Source organism: Xenopus tropicalis, chromosome 8, assembly GCF_000004195.4.
Source record: "Xenopus tropicalis strain Nigerian chromosome 8, UCB_Xtro_10.0, whole genome shotgun sequence".
NCBI classification, from domain to species: Eukaryota; Metazoa; Chordata; class Amphibia; order Anura; family Pipidae; genus Xenopus; species Xenopus tropicalis.
Window position 1 is genome coordinate 103,636,111 of NC_030684.2, and position 26,957 is coordinate 103,663,067.

Sequence of the window (26,957 nt, forward strand, 5' to 3'; positions counted from 1 at the left end):
CCCTATGCTGCCTGTGTGTGCCATACTCTATCTGCCCTATGCTGCCTTTGGGAGGTGAACCTGGCAGGGGTTTGTTTTGGGAGTTTGTTAGCATTTGGAAATAGTCATTATATGGTCCCTAAGGTGTTTTTATGCTGGGGGTTGCTGTGCTATCCACAGGGGAGGCATATGGATTTAAGTGTGTGTCTTAAAATGGCATAATATAATTCTATCACATATGAATGAAGGGTGATAGCCCTACAGTAAGCACCACTGCGCTGTGCTACCACCAGTAATGTGGGTATGGTCATAAAAGCTCTTGTGATAACATGGGCGTGGTTTAAAGTGGGTGCTGTTTAAAAAAGGGGAGTGGTCAAAACTGGCTGCCATTATCGGCCTTCCACCATGTAGGGCGGAAAAATTCTGGCCCTCGGTACCACAGAAGTTGGACAGCATTGCTCTAAACATTTTAACAGGCCATTATGAGCTTGAAACAATTAAGCATGCATATTAAACATGGCAGTCATATCCACTCTCCTATACTGGGATATTTAAGGCATTAAATAACATAACCCCCACATTTTCCATAAATTACCTTTAGACTTACATTCAAAAGAATCTTTCAATGCTTTTGAAATTTGAATGTAAGGGGCCCTTACATTGCCGTGGACCCCTCTAAGGAGGCAGACTCACAGTTTGGTAACCACTGCGCCCAGTAAAATGGCACTGCCGTATTTCAGAGATTTATGCATAATAGATGTTATACTCAGCTGTCTGGCCCAAGCTTTGCTCTGCTATATAGTGCTACATGTTCTCCTTTTGAAAACTGAGAACCTCATATCACCCTTATTGCAATGGCTGTGGTATCACTAATCAACATTTTATCTTCTCTTTTGTGCTGCACCATATTGAGCTACCATCTGTCTCACTACAGTTTTTAGACTGTCTAAGTATCTGAGACTTGAAACCAACATAATATTCATTCCTTAGTGTATCCACATTATCATATCAAACAGTACTATCATTTCCAGATACAAATGGTCTTTCAGTTTATAGAATAGAAATGTTTGCCAGAAATTCAACCCAACAATGGATCCAGCTGTTTCTTACCCACAGGGCTTTTCCTGATTGATATGTCAGACCTCTGCAGTCAGCACCCCTTCCTTTATATACAGTGTCTCTTTCACTCCCAAGCTGGGAAGAAAGTAATACAAAATAGAATTCAGTGTCAAGTCAGCCTGAGCTACTTGTTGCGGCTACATAACGCCAGAAAATACCCTGCCATAGACAATACTGAGAAATGTCTCTGCTAAACCACATGTACAGACAATTATTAGCAATTATCATAACAGGATTCTGGGAAGAAATTCCTTAAGGCTCCTAGAAAAGTCCATTTACATGGGCTTTGTCCCATTTACATGGGTTTATCCTATAGGCTAAAGCTCACCCACTGGGTTTAAAGCAGAAGCCAGGATAATAGCTGATCAGATTCCCAACTACAGACCGGTTTCGCCCTTTTTGGGGCTCATCAGTGTAGCGCAGGGTTTTCTGATCAGCTTAGGTAGAGCCAGGAGTGGGGATACACGAACAAGCTAAAGGGATTGAGGAGACCGCCTCATACGTATGCAAATGTCATAACAGGATTCTGGGAAGAAATTCCTTAAGGCTCCTAGAAAAGTCCATTTACATGGGCTTTGTCCCATTTACATGGGTTTATCCTATAGGGTGAGCTTTAGCCTATAGGATAAACCCATGTAAATGGGACAAAGCCCATGTAAATGGACTTTTCTAGGAGCCTTAAGGAATTTCTTCCCAGAATCCTGTTATGACATTTGCATACGTATCAGGCGGTCACATCAATCCCTTTAGCAATTATCAGTATTGTCTATTTTGTAGCCAGGACAAGTAGCTGCTACTAGTAGCTCCCTAAACTCTTATTTCCCTTACCTTTGGCCTTGCAATATTCACCCTTCTACTAGATCTCTGGTTCAGTATTTGCTTACGTTCTAGAACAGGGATCTCCAACCTTTCTTACTCGTTGAGCTACACTTAGGGACATATTTATTATAGTGTTTAAGCCCATAGCAACCAATCAGATCTTTGCTTTTGTTTTGTAAAGGTGGCCATACATGTACCAATAATGATCTTTTCTGCGACTATTGCGACCCGATCAAAATCTTTTCACCTACCCAATCAGTAAAACATGCTGCTCATGAGCCACTGGTTGGGGATGACTGTTCTAGAACAATGCTGCTATTGATCTGATTTGCTGTCTGAATTCTTAGGGGTCAATATCCTAAATGCAATGTCTTAGAGCACTAAGAGGAGCAAAATCACCATTTACCTAGAACTTGCATTTGGGGTGCCTTGTGCCAATTTAAAAATAAAGCACAAAGTGCAGAGTATGGCACTGAAGGCAACAAGGCAGCTTTATCCTTACTACCTTTCATATTTTTGTATGTACCAGACACAGTATAAGACCATGTTCTTTATAAAGGTCTAAGATGCAAGTGTAAGAGCACTAAGGGGTGCAAAATAGCACCTCCTAGAGTTCATTAAAGGAGAACTATACCCCACGGCGCTCAAAGCCCTCTTAACTATCACTGCCTTGACCCCCCTCACCTCTCCTTTAATGCATAGTTCCTAAGTTTAAACACTGTCCCTAAGTTTAAATGCTGTCCCTATCGCTAACCCCTGGAGAGACCCAAAGTGTCTTCAGTTGGTAAGAAGATGTCGGCCAGGTACGCTGCTGCGCTTCTCTGCATTTTTAGCTAGGGGTTAGCGTTAGGGACAGCGTTTAAACTTAGGAACTATGCGATATGGGAGAGGTGAGGGGGGTCTAGGCAGTGATAGTTAAGGGGGCTTTCAGCGCCCGGGGGTATAGTTCTCATTTAAGTATTGCTTCACTCAGCTCTATATGATTTGACAGTTAGGGGGTGGGTAGGGACTGGAATGGGGGATGCCTGTATGCCACCTCCAGGGGACATTTGGCAGCTATGTAAAGAGTATTGGGATGAATAAAACCAGTAGTGGCAAATAGGCCTAGATAGTGTTAATAAGAGCTTAAAGCACAATGCAGTGAAATATTTGAATGCAGAACATAACTACAGCTTAGGGAAGGAAATAAACAAAAAAAGCCATGGTAAATAACATGTTTGCTATACAAGCAATGGTCACCTTTGATGAATTTAGTGAATTAAGACTGCTGCAAATCTAGAAACTAGTAAAAGCATGACCTATGATAAGCAGAAGCATCAGCATGGTTTCTTAGGATAGGCACCATTCAGGCTGATCACTATCTGAGCTTTGGGACAACTATAGCAATTTTAGTACAAAGCAGCATTCATGGAAATTATTTTTTCTGGTTCTTCTTGTGTAGGTTGGCAAAAATTGACCTAAGGTGGTCGGTCTCATTGTATTTGCTAGTATATCCAGATCCAAATAAAAATGCATAAAACAGCAGATCTAATGTAGGCATAATGTTCTCTTATCTTTCTTGCTATAGAGGGTGATGAGCAGGATGAAGACGATGATGACGAAGACGATGATGGGGAAGAAGAAGAGGAGGAGGAGGAAGATAAAGACACTGATTCAGCAGATGAAAGCGTTGAAGGGGATGCTGATCTGCCTCCATTCACCCTCCCAGGCCTATCTTCTCAGGAGCCTGGAGAAGATGAGATTGGAAGGGGTGCATATCATGTTCCAGATGCTCTAGAATGGGAACAGCAAAAACAAGGGCTCAGTAAGTGATTCTCTTTATCTTATTCATAACATGAAAAATTAAAAGTTTAATGTTATTATGTAAATTTAATTTTGACACATAGGCTTCACTATCAAGAGTATCTGAAAGTGCACCACAAACATGCCATACATTCTTCCCTTGTGGCACAAATGCATTAAGAAGCAATGGTTTCAGACTCTTAATCAAAAGCTAGTTGTCTGTATTTTGTCAGCACCCATTTACAAGGTACCAGAAAGACAATAATAGCCCACTTTGCATTGCATGCTGTGGGATTATAGACATATATACCATTTACAAAAATATGTATTCATAAAATAACTAGGTGGCAGTCTCAGTCTGTCAGGAGTCAGTGTTGGCCTTCTCCTATTTAATATTAACAGTAATGGACTAAAAAATCAGTTAATGGCACAGTGAGAGAATTGGGTCTTGGGTGTTCCATCAGAGTCTTGGAGGGCTTATCTCATTTACTAACATACTAGCAAATTAGCACCAGTGCAGTTATCCATCATGGCCAATAAAGAGATTACCTCTTATTATACCACCTGAATGAATCACTAGCTGTTTATGTGCTAACTGTTCCTTTTGGAATTGGAAAATGCCTTGCTGCGTTATGATCATTCATAAAAACTAGACACTAGAGGGCAGAATAGTTTCATAATTAGAAGTATGGGAATCTCACTGCTCTATTTCCCTGGGCATGCGCTAACCTTCCACCGGTACATAAATGGCACTTTGGTGAAGAATGTAAATATAGATTATGTTTTAATCCATTATTTCTGGATGCATTTTTTTCTGACTAAATTCTGTTGTCCTTTTATATTTATGCAGTTTAATGGTCAACTGCTTTCCTCCTAGCCAGTAGCACAGCGACTCTCTTTACCAGTCCCCTTATCTGAAGCTCTTAGCATCATTCCTGTACATTCCAGTTGACCTTCCTTGTCCTCTTGTCTTCAGAGTTATGAATATCATCATCTTTCACTTGTATAGAAAAAGAACTGTCATGGACAAAATAGCCAGAGGGTTCTCAGAAATAGCAGCCAATCTCACAGAACCCATGCTCTGAATTGCTTAAAATATAGCATATAGGAGATAATGTGCTTGGCACAAGGTTACCAGAGGTCCAGACCAGCTAACCCGAAACATTGCTCCTGAAATGGTTATTACAGTACTCCTTATATAGAAGCTAAAATGTTGTATATTACTCACAGTGCTCTGTGAGGTGAAAACTAAATATAACTGCACTAAATCAATATAAAACTGTCCTGCAACATAATGCTCAGTGTACAAGTAAGTGGCATTAGAGGGTGCAATGTCATCCGTTGCATTCGTTACACAGTGTAATAATAAATGAAAGTTAACATGGTACAGCTAATGTTCTATGTACGTTACCACTTATCTGCCACTATAGGTGTACAGTATACTGCCCTGAATTACAGGCACAGGCATCTTTCAGAAATAACACCTACAGTAATAAGGTCTTCCACTACTCATTGGTCTGGACTTACCTGCATTACTCCAGCCAGTAGTAAGTCAGTCCTTTGAAGTGCATTGGAAATATATTCAGGCTCTAGGGAGCCATAAGGTAACTGTTTAGATAAAATAGGAATGCTCCAAATGTAGGATTAGGAGCAGGATTTGGCAGATTTTTGGTGAATTTTTAACCGAACCCAATCTGAATGCTTGGATCCCATTTTTTTAAAGGGGGCGGCAAATTTAGATCCATTCTTTGCCATATGATGTACAGCTCCATTCTGAGTTTCCCTATTTGTACTTGACTTTCATCCATGGTTCATTCATTTGGTTCTGATGATTAGCATTCATGGCCAAGGAATATTTAAATGAATCGCTTATGATGCAAATCACTAGAGAGTAGAATTCACGCAGGTCTCTCGCCATTAGTTTCGTACCCTACCTTAATTAATATTTCATAGCAATCTAACTGCAACCCAGATAATTAATGCAGATCCGCCGTGTCAATACATTTTCATTACCCTTCATGGATCCAGCATCCTGAGGGGAACTTAGTGACGATATTCGTTTAATCATTTCAGGACAAGTTGTTTTAATTTAAGTGTCTCAGAGTAATGCAGATGGCGGGTATTGTCATTTTGCATTAATGATGACACTAATTATATTTGAGCTTGCTATCTATTTGGTATTTATTTATTGTTAAACATATCATAAAGTATATTATCAGGGCAGGGCTCGTTAGCTTCAGTGGGTAGGTTAAGTAAAATCCTTTTAATATTTAAAAAAGGGAAATGTGAACAAAGGTGATAATAGTGATACAAAGGTAATGTTTGCAGATAATACAGTAAATGCAGATATGGTGAGGCCAGTGGATGGTCGTAGGGTTGCCACCTGTCCTGTTTTGACCCACACAGCCCAGTTTCCTTAAGGGCCAATATTGGCCTGTCGTCGCTGTGTCATAGCCCCGCCCCCTAATGTTAGAGACATACCTACTAGATGACATTGTTCCTCCCACAGTATCACCTCCCCCCCCCTCAATAGGACCAAAAGGAGGCACAGATACTAATGGTGGCCATCCTAGGATAGTGAAATCCTTCCATGCAGTTTCCAGGATAGTTTCAAAAGGTATAAGACTCTTTCTTTCCTGTTTCTGTTCTTTTTTTTTTTTTCAACAGAGAACATTTTTGTTCACATTCAACGATGTGTCAGCCTTTAAAAATTAGCAGTTTCCTCCTGTGTAGCAGAGACTGCACATCAAATAACTAAACAAATGGCAAACTAGGAAACAACTATACAAAACAGCAGGAGGACTGGAAAGCCTTTGCATACCAGATATTTAAACAGCAGTTGTATAGCAGAGAGGCAGCAGTGAAAAGGTTCAATAAAAACATCCGCATATCTTTGAGAAAGGTCCTAATGAGGACCGAAACGTTGGTTTTAACAATATATTTAAAATAAAAAATTTTTGATGAAACATTGAAGGGTGTGCTGGCCACAGATGATTATTTTCTATATATATATATATATATATACACATATATATATATATATTTATATATATTTATATATAATTATATTGTATATATAGAAGACACCTAGGTGTTTCGATTTTCTGTACTGCAGACTTGCAGTTAAAAATAACAGCCTTTTCCTTTGATACATGGTATTTCCTCTGTAATGCAGCTGTTGTAGAGACAGAGCGAACCTATTATAAATAATGCATGAACCTTTCCTGCTCTTTACAAATTTGTGCTGCAGTGAAGAAGAAATTGGCGCTGGATTCAGTGTAAATGGAAGCACAGTCTGAAGAGAGTACAAAAATACAGGCAGGTTGGATTACAATAGTGTTTTCAGACAAGTGGGTATTAGGAGCTTGTCAGGGCGGTATTAAAACATGCTCAGAGAATGAGCATTGGGGATTTGAATATAGTGGGGATTTGAATATATCAGTCATTGAGCCAATTCCCTTCCAACTGTAGTTGCAGAATACTATGCCATAATAATAATCCTCTACCATTGTACTGCTACAGTTTGCTTTGCTTCTAACACTGACTTCATGCCATTCCATAATCTAATAAAATATACAGCAAAGAGAATACAAGTAACGGTATATAAATAAAGAGAACTGAAACTTTATTTAGGGAGATGATGAATGCTGAGAACATGTTTCTAGCTAAGAGTTGTGTATCACTGTGACCTCCTATTGGCTTTTTGCTTGCCAATATTGCCCAACATTTGTCTTTTAAGTGGTCCCATAACCACAAATACTAAAAAAGAAAATAAAAATCCAGCTTGCCCCCTCACCAGGAGATATCCTATGATTAAGTCCACTTTCCAGGGATCAGGCTGTTTGAGGTTCATGTAATCTCGCTGAATTTATATTAGGAACAATCTCTAAATGATTCTCTGGTACATTGCAAACCACTTAGTGTATCAGAGAGTCATGCAAGAATATAAATCTTCAGACTCTAAATAACCCTACACAGTAATGTTTGCTTACCTGTAACAGAGGGGAAGGGGGAAAGACTTTGTAATAACTGTTATTTAATCTGTTTGATTACAATTTTGGGGTAGGGGTGATTAGCAATAACCACCTGTTTTATTACAATTTTGGGGTAGGGGTGCCTAGCAATAACCATCTGTTTTATTACAATTTTGGGGTAGGGGTGCCTAGCAATAACCATCTGTTTTATTACAATTTTGGGGTAGGGGTGCCTAGCAATAACCATCTGTTTTATTACAATTTTGGGGTAGGGGTGCCTAGCAATAACCATCTGTTTTATTACAATTTTGGGGTAGGGGTGCCTAGCAATAACCATCTGTTTTATTACAATTTTGGGGTAGGGGTGACTAGCAATAACCATCTGTTTTATTACAGTTTTGGGGTAGGGGTGCCTAGCAATAACCATCTGTTTTATTACAGTTTTGGGGTAGGGGTGCCTAGCAATAACCATCTGTTTTATTACAATTTTGGGGTAGGGGTGCCTAGCAATAACCATCTGTTTTATTACAATTTTGGGGTAGGGGTGCCTAGCAATAACCATCTGTTTTATTACAATTTTGGGGTAGAGGTGCCTAGCAATAACCATCTGTTTTATTACAATTTTGGGGTAGGGGTGCCTAGCAATAACCATCTGTTTGATTACAATTTTGGGGTAGGGGTGACTAGCAATAACCATCTGTTTTATTACAGTTTTGGGGTAGGGGTGCCTAGCAATAACCATCTGTTTTATTACAGTTTTGGGGTAGGGGTGCCTAGCAATAACCATCTGTTTTATTACAGTTTTGGGGTAGGGGTGACTAGCAATAACCATCTGTTTTATTACAATTTTGGGGTAGGGGTGACTAGCAATAACCATCTGTTTGATTACAATTTTGGGGTAGGGGTGACTAGCAATAACCATCTGTTTGATTACAATTTTGGGGTAGGGGTGCCTAGCAATAACCATATGTTTTATTACAGTTTTGGGGTAGGGGTGCCTAGCAATAACCATCTGTTTTATTACAGTTTTGGGGTAGGGGTGCCTAGCAATAACCATCTGTTTTATTACAGTTTTGGGGTAGGGGTGACTAGCAATAACCATCTGTTTGATTACAATTTTGAGATAGGGGTGACTAGCAGTGGATATTTGGGGTGGTATTTCAGCTTCATTTGTAAGCTCTATGCCTGCCCTATGCCTAGCATTGCCATGTTTTCTGGAAATAAATACCAGCCTGCCTATGTTTTTATCTTACTTCCCTGCATTGCAATGCTAGTACGATGCTTAATGTAATGTGTTTTATGTTTTAATATTCTTGCTACTTTTATTGCTGCCATGGCCTGTTAGATGAGCACTGTGTTGTGTCCTCTGTTAGGAACACTGAGGATACATTGCAGCAAAACACTGCAATGCGTTGGTGTACTGTTTCCCATAAAATCTACCCAAAGAAAATTTTAAGTTTTATTTCTGTTGCTATGGTTATAAAAACTGGGAAAGAAACTAAGATCTATCTGCTTATGGCTATGTGACAGCATGTTTGATATGTTAAATCGGTGAGTTCATAGAAAACATAAAACATACATAAAAGCATTTTCCCTGGTAGTATTAATCATAGTCTCACATGTAATGGACGTGCATAAAATTAGAAATCAATCAGTCTGCCAAATGCATCTCCTGCAATGGAATTTAGCCCACTGGTGCTATTGCTGATTGTGTACTTGAGTTTTTCCACTGAAATAGGCTGTCAGTTGAAGACTTGATGAATATAGCAGTATATATGTACTGCATGGAATTTATAGAACCAAAATCAAATGGCAAAGACTCATGTTTTCGTTTTGGGTTCATATGAAAAATCAATGTCACTTTTATGACAGAATATTGAATTGAATTTAAATGCAACCATTATAGCAACCAGCTTGTATTTATTAGAAGCTCCCATATTTTATCAAGTGATGCATTCTGATAATGTTGCTGTAACACAGCTGCAGCCAAATGCAGTAGTTGCAGAAAGTTGCAGAAGTGCTTGTAAGCTTTTTAGTTCATGCCCCCTTGCAAGGCCAACCTTCCCTCATAAAATGGGAAGGAGATAGGAAAATTGTGCTGTATTAGCCATACAGCCATAGTCTCAATAAAAGTTAGCAAATCAGTAAATCCATATTCACCTTAAATTAGGGATGTACAGGTATAGGACCCGTTATCCAGAATGCTCGGGACCAAGGGTATTCCAGGTAAGGGGTCTTTCCGTAATTTGGATCTTCATACCTTAAGTCTACTAAAAAACCAATAAAACATTAATTATATCCAATAGGATTGTTTTGCATCCAATAAGGATTAATTATATCTTAGTTGGGATCAAATACAAGGTACTGTTTTATTATTACAGAGAAAACGGAATTCAATTTTAAAAATCCTAATTATTTGATTATAATGGAGTCTATGGGAGACAGGCTTTCTGTAATTCGGAGCTTTCTGGATAATGGGTTTCCGGATAAGGGGTCCGATACCTGTACTAAATCAACTATTTTAGGATCCGGACGAACTCCGAACGGAACTCCGAACGGAACTGAATCCAAATCCTAATGCTTTTAGGTGTATCTAATAAAGAGAGTGGCACTCACTCTGATTGGCCATCAAGTTCGCCCCCCTGCTATTGGCCCCTCAGAGTCTGATAACAACTCAGGTACCTACATTGATACCCATGGCACACTTCTCTTCCTCTAGATTGGCGAACATTTATTTCTCAAATCATATTGCCAATGCTGAGCTGAGATGCTGTGTGTGCAAGGCATTTTCTCTTCAGCTGTGCCGCTGGATTTTACCTCTTTAGCGGCTAATAGGGATGAGTAATTTGGAAGGTAGGGGGGTGGGGGAAGAAACCTTCTTTTAAGTTTAAAGGACAAGGAAAGTTACAATCACTGGGTGGGGGGGGGGGTGACAAAATATTAGCTACCCCCCACCCTCATGATTATAATCGCTTATCTAAAACCCTTGGCTGGTGTTTCTGTTAGGAGAAAACTGCACCAGCAGGGATGTACGTGAGCAAGCATTCCTCTTCCTCCTTCTGTCTTCGTACATGTGAGCAGAACTTTTAAAGCCAGCTTTTTCACTGTACTGCGCATGTACCGGCCCTGGGATTGGGGAGCTAGAGGAGGGGAAAAGGATCGCTTGCATTAATTAACCCCAGACGGTTCAGTTTTCTCTTAACAGGAGCGTCAATTGCCTAACATTTGGCACCCACTAGAGATTTAGCCTTTCCTTCTCCTGTAAAGGAAAGGCTAGTAAAGAGTTAATCTCGAGCTGCAGGCATACCTTCAGTTGTCTCAATAGTGCCTTTAAGTCTCCTCATATTTCTCCCATTCAGATGATCAGAAGCCTCATAAGAAAAAAATAAACGCTGAGCTCTGTAAAGAAAGTTCCCATAATGCCTCACTCCTGCACAGACACCCAGACCGCTGTACATGCTCAGTTTGTAAGACTATGAGGACGCTTCCTGCTGATTGGCTCAGATCCACATTCCTAAGGGGGTGGGGAGGGAGTTCTTAGCATTCTTGAGGGAGGGGGTAGCAGGAGAGGGGAGAGAGCTGCTTGTTTCTGGCAGAAGAAAACAAGACACAACAAATCTTTTTTTTTTTATAGATTAACTTTTTTATTGTTTTAACAACATACATAAGGACAAAACAACAATAAAAACAAAAGGAAGAAAAAAAGAAAAAAGAAAAAAAAAAAAAAGAAAAAATAGGGAAGGGAGATTATGTATAATTGATGCAGTAGCATATTAAACATGTTACAGTTACAGTTCTGTTATAGCAAAAGTAGTATAATAAATTGGTTCGGTTGGCATGACGAAGATCTCAATTGTACAGCGTCGGTCCATTCAATTATATCATACTGGGTCTTGCATGTAGTGTGGATGTTTTGGGTAAGTGACTGTTGCATGAAAGGTCTAATTAGGAATTTAAGGTTATCTGTATGTGCAGATTGGGTTGCTGCGTTTTATGTCAAGGAGCCTTGTCCACCTAGGCCTGCCTCCCACCATGGGCTCCAAATTTTCTCAAATTTCTTTTTGGAACCTCTGGCTATCAAAGTTAGTTTAATGAGTGGCAAGACTTGATTTACCAGGGTAATCCAGTTTTGAACTGTAGGAGGTTCAGGTCCCATCCAAGCCATTGCAATAGTTTTCCTCGCGTAGTATAGGAGTGTTCTATATCTGGTTCTAGCGTGGTTGGTAGTTATTAGTTCATCCAGTATTCCCAGTATACACACCTGGGGTGTCAGAATTTTGGGGAATTCTAGCTTGTCTGCTAGCACACATATAACTTCGGACCAGAATTTGGCTACTTGCGGGCATGACCAGGCCATGTGTAAGAAATTTGCCTCCTCCATTCCACATCTATGGCATCGTGCATTGGGGTTGCGTCCCATGGACCTCAATCGTATGGGCGTGAGATAGAATTGGTGCAGCCATTTAAATTGGACAAGTTTATCTCTTATTGAAAATAAGTAGTAATACCCTCTATCTGTTGCTTCCTCCCAGTCTTCCTCTGTAAGATCTGGGACATTGGACAACCATTTTCGGTGTGCTGTTTTGAATGGGGAGGGAGTTGTTTGTAGTAGAGTTTTATACAGTGTCGATGTAGGTTTGGTTAAAGTGGGGGACCATAGTGCAGTTTCAAACTGTGGTTGGGAGGTTTGTATGTCAATTCCACCAAACTGTGCTTGGAATACCTGCCTAAATTGAAAGTATCGGAATTGGGAGAGAGTGGGTTCTGCAAGTTTCTCTTTAAAGAACTCATATGTTCCCAGTGCAGAGCCGTCAAGTGTGTCCTGCAGATGCCTGATCTGTTTGCATGGCCAGTACAAAAAATCAGGGAACTTATAAAAGTGGGGGAGCCTAGAGTTTGCCCATAAGGGTATATTGGGTGTTAGGGTTGGGGAGTGTTGTGGATACATCTTGAGTGCTAGGTTCCAGGCGGTCCTCTGAGTTGTCATTACCGCTGGAAGGTTTTTGTAGTCTGCAGTTGCTCTATATGGGAGATGCCTGAGGCCCTCCACTGACCCTACTGTTACTGCTTGCAGAGTCATATTTGGGTTGTATGGATCGGGATCAAACCACCATTTGGTATAGTGCAACTGACTAGCTAGGTAGTAAAGGTATAGGTCTGGTAATCCCAGTCCCCCTTCTTTGGTGGGGGGGGGGTTAGTTTCTTCCAAGCAATTCTAGGGGTTTTGCCTCCCCATATAAAGTGTATTAGGGTCTGGTTAACGGCTTTGAAAAAGCTTTTTGGAATGTGAATAGGAGAGTTGTGGAATGTATATAAAAAACGTGGCAGGTAAACCATCTTAAAAATGTTGACTTTTCCCCAAAGTGTTAGGGGAAGTTTGGACCACATGGGTAGGATGTTATTTAGGGAGGATATGATTGGGTCGAGGTTTCTTGTCATATAGGTGTTTAGGTCTGGGTGGATTTGGATTCCCAAGTACTTAAATGAGTCTACTGTCATTAAGGGGATGTCTTGTGGTAGAGGAGGGAGGGGGGTCGGGTCTACACGCATCAAGGCAGATTTATCCCAATTAACTTGTAATCCAGAGAGTTTCCCAAAATGTGTTATGATATTGGCTAATGTAGTTAATGAGGGGCCTGCGTCTGCCAAGTAGACCAGAAGGTCATCTGCATATAAGGAGACTCTTTCCTCAATTGGTCCCAAGCGCCAACCTTCCAGTTCTGTGGTTTGCCTAATTAGGATGGCCAGGGGTTCAATAGCCAGGGCGAACAATAGGGGTGAAGGTGGGCATCCCTGTCTAGTGCCTCGTGTGAGTGGAAAGGGGTTTGATGTTATTCCATTTGCTTTAACCTTAGCTGTAGGTTTCAGATATAGCATGCGAATCCATTTTATAAAATTGGGCCCAAAGCCAAATTTGGAAAGCACCGCCCACAGGTAGGTCCACTCTACCGAGTCAAACGCCTTGGCAGAGTCTAGTGAGAGTACTACCCGTGAGCCTGCATTGTCATGTATCGTTTGTAGATTAAAGAACAATCTCCTTAGGTTAATATCTGTTGTCTTGCCAGTCATGAACCCAGTTTGGTCAGGGTGAATGAGGTCTGGCATGACCTGTGCTAGTCTACTTGCGAGAATCTTAGCTAGTATCTTAGCGTCTGTATTAAGTAAGGAGATTGGTCTATAGGAATTACAGGTGTGTGGGTCTTTTTGTGGTTTCAGTATCAGTACAATAATGGCTTCCATAAAGGAAGGTGGGAGAGAGAAGTTCTGAGTCGCTGTTGTGAGTGTGTTTAGTAAGTGGGGGGTTATTTCATCCGTAAGACTCTTATATAGGTCTGCTGGTAGGCCATCGGGCCCGGGAGTCTTGCCGGGGGCTAGGCCATTAATAGCCTGCTGGAGTTCTTGTTTGGTAATGGGAGAGTCTAGAGTACTTCTTTGGGTTGCTGTTAATGCGGGTATGGGAATGTTGCTAATGTGTTGCTGTAGTTCTGCCTCATTGTAGGTGGCTCTAGTAGTATACAATGTTTTAAAGTATGTCGCAAAGACTTCTGCTATTTCTTGAGTTGTAGAGTGGTGGGTGCCATCTGGGTCTATTATCAAAGGAATTGCGGTTGAGGGAGCTTGTAATTTGGCTAGATAGGCTAGTGTCCTGCCACTCCTGTCCCCGGTTTCAAATATGTGTTGGTGTGTATATAGTTGAGCTTTACGTGTGAGGAGAGTTTGTGCCCTAGCGAGAGTGTGTTGGGAGTTTACCAATTTGCTGTAATTGGTTGGATTTGGATTGGCTGCGTATGCTGACTCTGCCTCTTCCTGGTCTTTTTCAGCTTCTACCACTTGAGCTTTGGATTCTATTCTGGCTTTCTTAATAGCACTAATGAGTTGCCCTCTAATATATGCCTTTGATGCATCCCATACAATCTGTGGAGAGGCTGATCCTTCATTTGTCTCCCAATATTCAGTTACAGCTGCAGTTGCAGTTTCTAGCACAGTGTTGTTCTTGAGCCAAATTGGACTGAGTCTCCAGAGATTAGTTTGAGGGGTACCTGTTATGTTTAGGGTGAGGGAGAGGGGAGAGTGATCGGACAGGGCTCGAGGGAGGTATTGTATCTTTGTTATCCTAGGTAGGAGTTCAGATGTTACTAGAGCTAGATCGATTCTTGTGAGAGAGTGATGGGTAGTGGAGTGGCAGGAGTAAACTTTCTGGTCAGGATTTTTCCATCTCCAGGCATCTGTGAGTCCTAGCGCTTTTGTCCACAACATTAGTTTGTTCCCAGTGGGAAAGGGAGGATTTAATTTATCTATTTGCGGGTTCATTAAGGCATTAAAGTCACCCATATAGCAGGTGGGAGCTGTAGGGAGGTCAGCTAATTTTTTACTGATAGTATCTAGTGTGGTTATGGTAAATGGAGGTGGCATATATAGGTTAACTATAATTAGAGGAAAATTAGCTATAGTGCAATGTACAATGATGAACCTTCCATAATAGTCCGTTTTGAGTGTTATCAGGTTAAACGGGATTGACCTCTTCACTAGGATTGAGACCCCTCTGGAATATGTAGAGTATGTAGAGTGGAAGGCATAGCCCACCCATCGTCTCTTTAATGCTAAAATTTTTTGTCCTGTCAGGTGGGTTTCTTGTAACAGAAGTATAGATGGGGGGTGTCTCTTGAGATAATTAAACATTTGAGCTCTCTTAAATTTGTCGTTTAGACCCCGGATATTCCAGGAGATTAATGTGATATCAGCCATTGATCATAGGTTTGTAAAGGGAATATAGGATGGTGTAATTTGGGGGGTCGCAATCCTGTGAGTAGGTCTCTATATTCTGGAATTTGCTTATCATACCAACTGTAAATGTACTAAATTGTGACTTGTTGCCACTGAGCGTTTTGTAAAGGAACAAAAAATACAACAAATACAACATCCCAAACAAAAGCCCCTTATCCCACCCTACCCACCTTCCCAACTTAGGTGGGTCTATTACCCAAAACTGTATCATGCTTATAGAAGCTTCTAGGGGGTGTGTCTACACCACTCTATATAACATTTTAAAGAGGAATCAAGTTTATAAAGGTAACTTCAGTATGAACCGTGAAGAAAAAAAAAAAATTAACCAGGAACTACCATTGCCTCAGAGCTCTGCATTGGGGGTAGACCCATGTCGTTGCTAAGGCTTACGTGAGGTGTGTATTCAACTGTTACATTGCCTTCAGTGTGAATTTAGTGGCCCAGTTAATATCGGACTTATCCGGCGTCTGAGTATAGTCTCTACTTTACCCTTGTACAATGAATATTTTATGTCCCTTGTACATTCCAATTGCAGAGAAGGTGGTTCAGGGTGTCCAGTGCGCCAAATCTCAATTACGGGGTTGTGGTCGTGTTCGGTTTTATGGGCCAGTCATTCATCCGCTATTACTGGAGTGTTAGGAGTCGAGGATATATTTAGCGGTAAGTCTATTTGGTATCTAGTTCTAGTCGTTTTCCTCCTCCTCTCTGTTGCAATGCAACTGTTATATTATAATTTGCATATTCCGGCTGAGGAGGGAGTAGGTCATGGAGCCCAATGTGTCTGTCCTCAGTTGCGAGGTGGTGACCTTCTATGATTCTTGTGGTTTAACCATTCATCGGCTTCGGTTGGGGTGTTAAAAAACTGTACTGTCTCCGTCTTGTATCCGAAGTCGTGCTGGATATAGCATGCTGTAGGGAATTTGTGCCTCTCTGAGGCGTTTCTTGATGGCTGTGTATGTAGCCCTTTGCTTTTGCACAGCTGGTGAGAAGTCCGGGTATAGCGAGACTGTTGTACCATTGTAGGTGATAGGGCCTTTGAGTCTTGCAGCTTTGAGGGCTGCGTCACGGTCTCTATAGTTTAGCATGCGTAGGAGAAGTGGTCTTGGGGGGCCCTCTGGGGGATGTGGTTTGGTGGGGACCCTATGAGCTCTCTCAACCACAAATGCGCTAGAAAAGGTTTCGTTACCAAGAGTTTGTTTAAGCCAGCTTTCTATGAAGGTCTCAGGGTGCTGTCCTTCTGTCCTTTCTGGTAGGCCCACAATTCGGACATTATTTCGGCGGAGTCTATTTTCCAGGTCGTCTGTTTTATCTAGCGCCTGCTGGAGCTGTTGTTTGATAAATGCAATATCATTTGGGAGCGGTGTCACCATGTCCTCTAGTGTAGAAATTCTAGCCTCAGCTTCAGTAGTGCGCTCTCTAATGTTTTGGAGGTCGTGGCGCAGGAGAGAAATATCTATCTTTATTTCCTCCAGTTGTGTTGTAGTGGCTGTTCGGCTTTCTAGTATAGCCGTCAGGAGTTCGCTTGACGAGGGTTGTGGAGTCTCCGCTGCTATTTCTGGCAAAGGGGGTGATGATGGGGGTGAGTCGCCAGTTTTGGTGGGCTGGGAGTCCTGCGATTCTGTGCGTGCAAATCGCTCCAGCCTCGCCGCTGCATCTGGTTTTTGTTTCTGTGAGTGTTTCCCCATTTTCCGCCTTAATGATTCAGATGTTGGTTTCCCACAAGGTGTGCTGCTGTTAGTTGTGGGTTGGATATTAGGATATACAGTTGGAGAGCGCTCTTTGGATGGTAGTATTACATATTATCCCTCAATTCTCCATTCTGAGGGGTAGGTCTAGATTCTGGTCAATTACAAAATGCCAAGTAGTTGTATAGGTTGCATGTAGCTGCCCATGTGATTGCTTAAGATCTCCAGCACTCAGTATTGATTCTGCTAATATAAGCAGTGTGCAGTGGTTGATGGCAGAGTGCAGCTGTCTGCAGCTTTGTGTGGAGCTGTTTGTGGAGCTGTACAGCGCTGTAAATGGGCTTGGAGCCGGTATGTGACGCCCCCGGGGTCTCAGGCACACTCACCCAGGCTTATACGGCAGTCTCACAGGTTGGGCGCCGATTCCGGATCGTTTGGCGCTGATCCGGTTCTCCCGGAAGTTGCGAGCGGGTGCGGCAAAAATTTAGCCCGCGGCTTCAGCTGGGCTACTAGGCCGCGGCCGGTTCTCCTCCGCGATCGCACCCAGCGGGTAGGTTTTTGCCGGGGAGTGATGCGGACCAGTCGGGGAGCCTCCCTGCACAGTGCTGCTCGTGTCTAGGGGCTGGTAAGGTGCGTTTTTTATTTTTGACCCCGGGAGCGCCAATTTCCGTGTCTGCTCCTGTGCGCAGCCGGACACGCCCCAGACACAACAAATCTTTAGACAGAGAACTCAATTCAGCGTTTCTGTGAGTGCTTATGGCTGTATTTACATAAACCTTTCTGATAAAGCTTACTTAGTTTTTACCTTTCTTTCTCCTTTAAACAGTTAATTTTTTAATGAACTTGTTTATCTATGCTAATGCTTTTGCTAACTTTGTTTATGGTAGATGCCTTACTGTAATGATATCCCACACCTGTATGTGACCAAGCCTGGACTGGGATTCAAAATAGGCCCTGGTATTTCAAGTACACAGAGGCCAAAACAGCCCCCCCTACAAGCCCAATAAATAGTGACTGTCTATGGCATTTTACAGCAGCCCCTCTGGCATTTGCCAGAACCCACAGATTGCTAATCCGGGCCTGTGTGTCTCTTTGGGATGAGGTCACTTATTTGCATAGGTGAATTTTGAATAAGATTTGAGGAGGAACCTCTTGTGACACCTTAAAAAAAGAGAATATGACAATTCCAGTGTGAGCCTGCTCTCTGTTCCTCACATAAGTAAGTGCCTTAGCAAGTAAATCAGCAGCAACAACATTTACAGCAGCTAATTGGTTGCTGCAGATTGGAGTCTTCAATTATAGCAAGCATTGCAGTTTTACCTTAGCTTATTTGAAGGATGGTCAATAGCTAGCTGTGCAGAGACAAGCGTATAGATTAAAGGGGAACTATAACTAAATAAAATTTAATGTAAGCAAAGAAATTTTTTAAATATAATCAATTCCGAATTTACTGTTTCTGAAATAATCTTATCTTTACTGTCTCCTTCTCAGCATCAGTCTCTGTTCCTTCTCTCTTCATGCAGGAGCTGGGGGGGGGGGGGGGGGGGGGGGGGGGGTTGCTTCTTTTTCCTAGAAGATGATTAAGATCTCACTCTCACCAGAAATCCTCTCTCTTTACCTGCAAGATTTGTGCTGAAGTCAGTTATTCAGTTAGATTTTGTTTGTGCTGTAATCGGTTCTTTGAGTGAGCTCTAATGGATCTGCTGGTAAGGGCCCCCCTCAAAGACATATTGATCTAAAGAATTTTTAATTGATTATATTTAGAAAGTTTCCTATTTCATTATGATGAAAATTATATTAAATATATATTATAATATAAATTATATTAAATATTGTAGCACAGCAAAAACCCAAATGGTTGGTGCTCACTGTAGGGATCACCCTTCATTCATATGTGAAAGAATTATATTAAGGCACACCCTTAAATCCATATGCCTCCTCCTCCCCCGTGGATAGCAAAGCAACCCCCAGCATATAATTACACACCTTAGGGACCATATAATGACCTGTCCTACCCTACCTATATGTGCCATACTATGTCTGCCCTACCCTGCCTGTGTGACATACTATGCTGCCTGTGTGCGCCATACCCTGCCTGCACTATGCTGCCTGTGTGTGCCATACTCTGCCTGCCCTATGCTGCCTGTGTGCCATACTCTGCCTGCCCTATGTTGCCTGTGTGTGCCATACTCTGCCTGCCCTATGCTACCTGTGTGTGCCATACTCTCCCTGCCCTACCCTGCCTGTGTGTGCCATACCCTGCCTGCCCTATGCTGCCTGTGTGTGCCATACTCTGCCTGCCCTATGATACCTGTGTGTGCCGTACTCTGCCTGCCCTATGCTACCTATGCACACACAGGCAGGGTAGGGCAAGCAGAGTATGGCACACACAGGCAGCATAGGGCAGGCATAGTATGGCACACAGGAAGTGATGGATAGGCATAGTGCTGGCTGTGTGCCATACTCTGCCTGCCCTTCCCTGCCTGTGTGAGCCATACTCTCCCTGCCCTACCTTGCCTGTGTGTGCCATACTATGTCTGCCCTATGCTGCCTGTGTGTGCCATACTATGTCTGCCCTATGTTGCCTGTGTGTGCCATACTCTGCCTGCCCTATGTTGCCTGTATGTGCCATAATCTGCCTGCCCTATGCTACCTGTGTGTGCCATACTCTGCCTGCCCTATGCTACATATGTGTGCCATACTATGCCTGTCCTACCCTGCCTGTTTGCCATACTCTGCCTGCCCTATGCTGCCAGTGTGTCCCATACTCTGCCTGCCCTATGCTACTTGTGCGTGCCATACTCTGCCTGCCAGCCAGTTAATCTAAGTACTGATACAATTTAAAGTTTACACAAAGGTAAGCAGTCACAGCAGCCAGACAGATCATTAAGATTTGCAAGCTCTGGAACCTGTTTTTTTCTTTAACTTTTAATTCACTGGGCATTAATTATGAATGTGAATGGCAAATCATGCAGTAATACAGGCCAGGTTACCTTGAGCCTTCCCAAACAAAAAACAAATCACCTCCATCTATGTTCACTTTCTAATTGAGTCCTATAGGTTTATATCTCCACATCTTCTGGTGTTTTTTTACCCTCTCTGCAGTCATCCTTTGAAATCTCTTCCACAGGTTCTTTTGTGGTCCAACAGCAGTGTCTATATCCCTTCAGCTGTATCTTCAGGAGTGTTTAGGCCCCTGCTGTGCCCAGTTTTATTATTATTAATTGTATCAATTTCATTATCCATCCTAGTGTTTTACAGACATTTTACATCATTCACATCAGTCCCAACCCAAGTGGAACTACAGTCTAAGGTCCCTATCACATTAACGTGCACTATAGACAATTTTTGCTCCTGTAGTATTCTTTTTGATTCCAGCAGTACCTTGGACCCCTTTGCAAAGTGGGTGTTAATGTTTATATACTTGTGGTACCTGTTTATTTACACGTGTATGTGTATAAATGTCTGCATTATTCTCCTTTTGTAGTAGCTTTGACCCTCTTGGGACCCTTCAACATATGTCCCATTGGTAAAATATGCACATATAAGCTATGAACCTGAAAGAAACACATTTCTATTGGTATAAACCAGATTCATTAGGCATATTTGTGGAATTTCTTTAAGACCTGAGTTTGTATTCTTTAATTTGCAGAGCTCATAACAGTAGATGTCACAGCTAGTGAATATATATGAAGCTGCAGCAGGCATAATCCAGTTGATAAATAATACATCCTTTAACACAAGGTAGTATTGCCCATATATCTTTTGTGTAGCTTGTGTTGTTCCTGCACTCAGTCACATGTATCTTCCTGAGCAGTCACAAAATCATAATTTTCTGCAAGACAGAATGTGCCCTTTTTCTTGAAATTGGAATTTCTTTTCTTCCGACTGAAGAAAAATATCTGTATGTATCAGCTATTTGTTTTCTTTAAACATAATACAGTTGTTTCAGAACAGAAACAGCTGGCCATACACGCACCAATAAAATTAAGTTTCATATGATTTTCGGCGTGTGTGTTAGAATTATTGCCCTGATAATTTTCGTACCATATCGATTGGTTGTTTAGTTGATCGGTTGGGTTAGAAAATTTCAGTTGGACAACGATAAAATCTGTGCATGTATTGTGTATCGGACAATATCCTTGGGGGACCTACAATGGAAGTCACTTTGGTACAATTGGTGTCTGCCAACTATTTCATGTTCAGAACATCCCCCGATTTATCCTACATAAAGTTAGTTTTAGACCACTGCATTTAACCCTTTCACTGCCAGCCGATTTGTCCCAAAAGTGAACATCTACTGCCAAGCTGTTTTTAGACATTTTGCACTCATTACATTTGCTTCGGTTTCTTGACAGGAAAACCTACATGAAATAAAGCATGTTATATATCGTTTTTTCCGGAACGAATTGGGCTTGAACATTGTAATAAAATTTTGTACTTTTTCTGGAGATTTAACACATTTTTTGAGTGAAATATGTTAAAAAAAAGTGAAATAAAGAAAAAAGTATTTTTATTTTGTGTTTTTTTTCCAAGAACGATTACATTAACTTACAAAAAATTTACTGTTTCTAAAAGCCCCGATTCTACTGAATCCAACAATACCAAATATGTATTGGTAACCCACTTTTCTTGCCCAGAAGACACCACAATAATAAAACAGCATTTTGCGCAATTTTACATAGAAATAAAAGTGAAAAGGCCATCTCTATTTTAACATGGCATATCTTATGACAGAAATGGAAGACCCCCATAAGTCACACATTTTTAGAAACCGCACACCTCTATATTTTTAGTTGTGGTGTAGTTTTTGCTCTAAATGTAGCTCCTGTCGTACAGATAGCGTAAAAACATATGCCATATTTTTAAATTTTTTTTTTTTCTGAAACACAGTAACGAAGTCCAAAGTAAATTTGAGAATAAAACACTAATGAAAATTTTCAAATGAAGGCAGGTTGTAAAAGAAAAAGTTATCCCGAGTAAAACGATACCCCACATTCATGGGTGCACCTAAAGCCACGGCCTCCAAACAGCCCAAAACAGGGGCAATACATAAGAGCAATTTCAGCTCAAAAGTTTGGAGCTGCGCTCTAAGTGCACACCATGCAGCTTTTCAGTCTAAACACCCCATTACCTGTGAAATACCCCCACAAACTATATGTTTTCTGAAAGTGCACACCTGTGGCTATTCAGCAGCGCCATTCTTGCTTTCCTGCATGCAGAATTGTGGACGCAGTTCTCCGTAGAAGTTTGCGATTTGGCCTGAAATAAAGAAAAAAAATGATCCAAAGTTAGATTTCTCCCCGAAATTGCCATAACAACGAAATAAAACCACTAAAACATCAATCTGCAACTTGTCCTGAACAAAATGATACCCCACATGCATGGGTGCACCTAAAGCCACGGCCTCCAAACAGCCCAAAACAGGGGCAATACATAAGAGCAATTTCAGCTCGAAAGTTTGGAGCTGCGCTCTAAGTGCACACCATGCAGCTTTTCAGTCTAAACACCCCCTTACCTGTGAAATACCCCCACAAACTATATGTTTTCTGAAAGTGCACACCTGTGGCTATTCAGCAGCGCCATTCTTGCTTTCCTGCATGCAGAATTGTGGACGCAGTTCTCCGTAGAAGTTTGCGATTTGGCCTGAAATAAAGAAAAAAAATGATCCAAAGTTAGATTTCTCCCCGAAATTGCCATAACAACGAAATAAAACCACTAAAACATCAATCTGCATCTTGTCCTGAACAAAACGATATCCCACATGCATGGGTGCACCTAAAGCCACGGCCTCCAAACAGCCCAAAACAGGGGCAATACATAAGAGCAATTTCAGCTCGAAAGTTTGGAGCTGCGCTCTAAGTGCACACCATGCAGCTTTTCAGTCTAAACACCCCCTTACCTGTGAAATACCCCCTGAAACTATATGTTTTCTGAAAGTGCACACCTGTGGCTATTCAGCAGCGCCATTCTTGCTTTCCTGCATGCAGAATTGTGGACGCAGTTCTCCGTAGAAGTTTGCGATTTGGCCTGAAATAAAGAAAAAAAATGATCCAAAGTTAGATTTCTCCCCGAAATTGCCATAACAGCGAAATAAAACCACTAAAACATCAATCTGCAACTTGTCCTGAACAAAATGATACCCCACATGCATGGGTGCACCTAAAGCCACGGCCTCCAAACAGCCCAAAACAGGGGCAATACATAAGAGCAATTTCAGCTCGAAAGTTTGGAGCTGCGCTCTAAGTGCACACCATGCAGCTTTTCAGTCTAAACACCCCCTTACCTGTGAAATACCCCCACAAACTATATGTTTTCTGAAAGTGCACACCTGTGGCTATTCAGCAGCGCCATTCGTGCTTTCCTGCATGCAGAATTGTGGACGCAGTTCTCCGTAGAAGTTTGCGATTTGGCCTGAAATAAAGAAAAAAAATGATCCAAAGTTAGATTTCTCCCCGAAATTGCCATAACAACGAAATAAAACCACTAAAACATCAATCTGCAACTTGTCCTGAACAAAACGATACCCCACATGCATGGGTGCACCTAAAGCCACGGCCTCCAAACAGCCCAAAACAGGGGCAATACATAAGAGCAATTTCAGCTCGAAAGTTTGGAGCTGCGCTCTAAGTGCACACCATGCAGCTTTTCAGTCTAAACACCCCCTTACCTGTGAAATACCCCCACAAACTATATGTTTTCTGAAAGTGCACACCTGTGGCTATTCAGCAGCGCCATTCTTGCTTTCCTGCATGCAGAATTGTGGACGCAGTTCTCCGTAGAAGTTTGCGATTTGGCCTGAAATAAAGAAAAAAAATGATCCAAAGTTAGATTTCTCCCCGAAATTGCCATAACAACAAAATAAAACCACTAAAACATCAATCTGCAACTTGTCCTGAACAAAACGATACCCCACATGCATGGGTGCACCTAAAGCCACGGCCTCCAAACAGCCCAAAACAGGGGCAATACATAAGAGCAATTTCAGCTCAAAAGTTTGGAGCTGCGCTCTAAGTGCACACCATGCAGCTTTTCAGTCTAAACACCCCCTTACCTGTGAAATACCCCCACAAACTATATGTTTTCTGAAAGTGCACACCTGTGGCTATTCAGCAGCGCCATTCTTGCTTTCCTGCATGCAGAATTGTGGACGCAGTTCTCCGTAGAAGTTTGCGATTTGGCCTGAAATAAAGAAAAAAAATGATCCAAAGTTAGATTTCTTCCCGAAATTGCCATAACAACGAAATAAAACCACTAAAACATCAATCTGCAACTTGTCCTGAACAAAACGATACCCCACATGCATGGGTGCACCTAAAGCCACGGCCTCCAAACAGCCCAAAACAGGGGCAATACATAAGAGCAATTTCAGCTCGAAAGTTTGGAGCTGCGCTCTAAGTGCACACACCATGCAGCTTTTCAGTCTAAACACCCCCTTACCTGTGAAATACCCCCAGAAACTATATGTTTTCTGAAAGTGCACACCTGTGGCTATTCAGCAGCGCCATTCTTGCTTTCCTGCATGCAGAATTGTGGACGCAGTTCTCCGTAGAAGTTTGCAATTTGGCCTGAAATAAAGAAAAAAAAGATCCAAAGTTAGATTTCTCCCCGAAATTGCAATAACAACTAAAAAAACCTGCCCAATTTAGCCCCAAAATATATTCTATTTACCTTTATCTGTTTAGTTGAACATCTTTTGACTGTATAGCTTCATCTGTATTCCTGCGAATCTTCGGTTGATGCGGGGAGGTGGTGAAAGGGAGTCATTGCCCCCACCGAGTAATGACAACCGGCGGGGGCAAGTGAAGGGAGCGCGGGCTAGGGTTAGGCAGGAGAGGTTTCTGCCTGGCTACCCCCAATTGTTGCACCCTAGGCAGGTGCCTCTTCTGCCTACCCCTAGTTCAGCCCTGGCATTAGCTAAAGCATACCTCTCAACATTTGAAAAAAGCGCGGCAATTTTTTGTGTGTGCCCACTTTTGTGGCCCCAATTTCCACACCCCATTTTTGAAAAAAGAAAAAATACTCCTTATATATAGTTGAAATGGCGGGATCAGACGCAAATGTGCTATACCCTCATACTGTACTATCTAATAAAAATAAGATAAGGCAGTCAGTTATAAGTGAGTTATAACTATGTACCAGTTTTGCCCCCCCATACACAATGCACCCATAGACAGTACCCCCCATACACATTGCCCCCATAGTCAATACCCCCATACACAGTACCCCCATACACAGTGCCCCCAATTGCCCCCATACACAGTACCCCCAATTTCCCCCATACACAGTGCCTTCAATTGCCCCCATACACAGTGCCCCCCATTACACAGTGCCCCCCATTACACAGTGCCCCCCATTACACAGTGCCGTAATCTATTACATAAATTGCATAGCACCCCAATTCTGAAAAAAGCTGAATGCCTGCACCAAGAACAAAATATATATTGCCCAAAATAAAGGACTAAATATCTGCATTGAAAGCTGAGCTAATGAGTTGTGAATTCGCCAGTTTCTCTCCAACCAAAAGAGCTATGCCATCAGAACAGTACTATTACTCATAATAGGGAGAAAGACTACAATTAGCATAAGTGTTGAAATGTTAACTCCCATCTACCAACAAACTAGAACTTTCTTTTCACTACTGCAAACAAATACCCTAACTGTGCAAAAATAATAAAAAAAATATTCCATGGAGACCTAATACTGTACACTAGTAAAACCTAAAATGTCACCCAGAAATACATATAGCCGTAGAAACTGCCCTGAAAGGGTAGCTTATGAGGTGTCAGTAAAAAAAAAACCTTGTGGCATCAGCAGGGGAGATGAAATCATCCGCAGGCAAGATGAAACATCATGATCATCACGCACCACAAATTTTTAGGGGCCCAGTCCGTCACGCAACACCTCAGTTGGCTATACATAACCTAACATAACATTTTAGGTAAGGAAACACCCAAACTAACCACGACATAAAACCTAAAAAAAAAATCTGACCTGAATACATAAACCAAAAGGCTATTATATTAATTTTGCACAAAGCGGGATGCCAATTATAATAAATTCTATCAGTGCACAACAATTTATTACCCTTTCAATAGTGCAGCCGAGTATGGTATATCTCAAAACATTGTTTGAGACATAACCCAGGGTTGCGAGGGCACTTAGGGCAGTAGTACCGTGTATCTCGTCTTATACCCCTTTTACGGCACACTCTGCAAGCTTTTTGGGCAAACACTTTTCCAGGTGTGGGTGGAAGCGTATCAATAAAGTATGGCCACCTTTATACTCACTGAACTTTCTTATTTGGCTGCACATTATCAAGGGAAAACCACTGAATGTTTAAAGATTTTTAAACAAATACTATCAGTGATGTACTGTACACATATCATGTGACATTTGGTATAAATTGAGTAAACAAATGTATCAGGACATACAAGTTCACAGCCAACATAATAGATTTACTGATTCTGTTTGAAGAAAACTAACAGTTATTTTAATAAGGGATAGCTTTTACATTTTTAGGACTCCCACCCTAGCAGGAAGTGGGTAGCAGGCAGAGAGGATCAAAATCTCCCTACTCAGATATATGAACCCTATTACTCAAATAAAATGCCTCCTTTATTTTTCTATGACAAACCTGCACCACCCACATACATTGTTGGCTGTGTAGAACATTTGAATGACTAAAAAGAGCATAAATTCTCCCACATACAGTACTTAATCTGCCTGCACATTTATATCTAATACATCTTAAAGTCACCTAAACTTGGTTTCCCCATTGGGGGTCCACTTTTAAGACTACCTTATAAAAAAA

General features: G+C 41.6%; 1 protein-coding gene across 3 annotated transcripts in view; it reads left to right on the plus strand.

Moving 5' to 3' along the window:
- The window catches only part of armh4 (armadillo-like helical domain containing 4), an 83,087-nt gene that overhangs the window by 24,432 nt on the left and 31,698 nt on the right, over nt 1-26,957 (plus strand). For all 3 annotated transcript variants that reach the window (XM_004917220.4, XM_002933729.5, XM_004917219.4), the window contains exon 5: nt 3,485-3,721. In XM_004917220.4, coding sequence (XP_004917277.1) covers nt 3,485-3,721 — 237 coding nt within the window. The remainder of the gene's footprint in view (nt 1-3,484; nt 3,722-26,957) is intronic.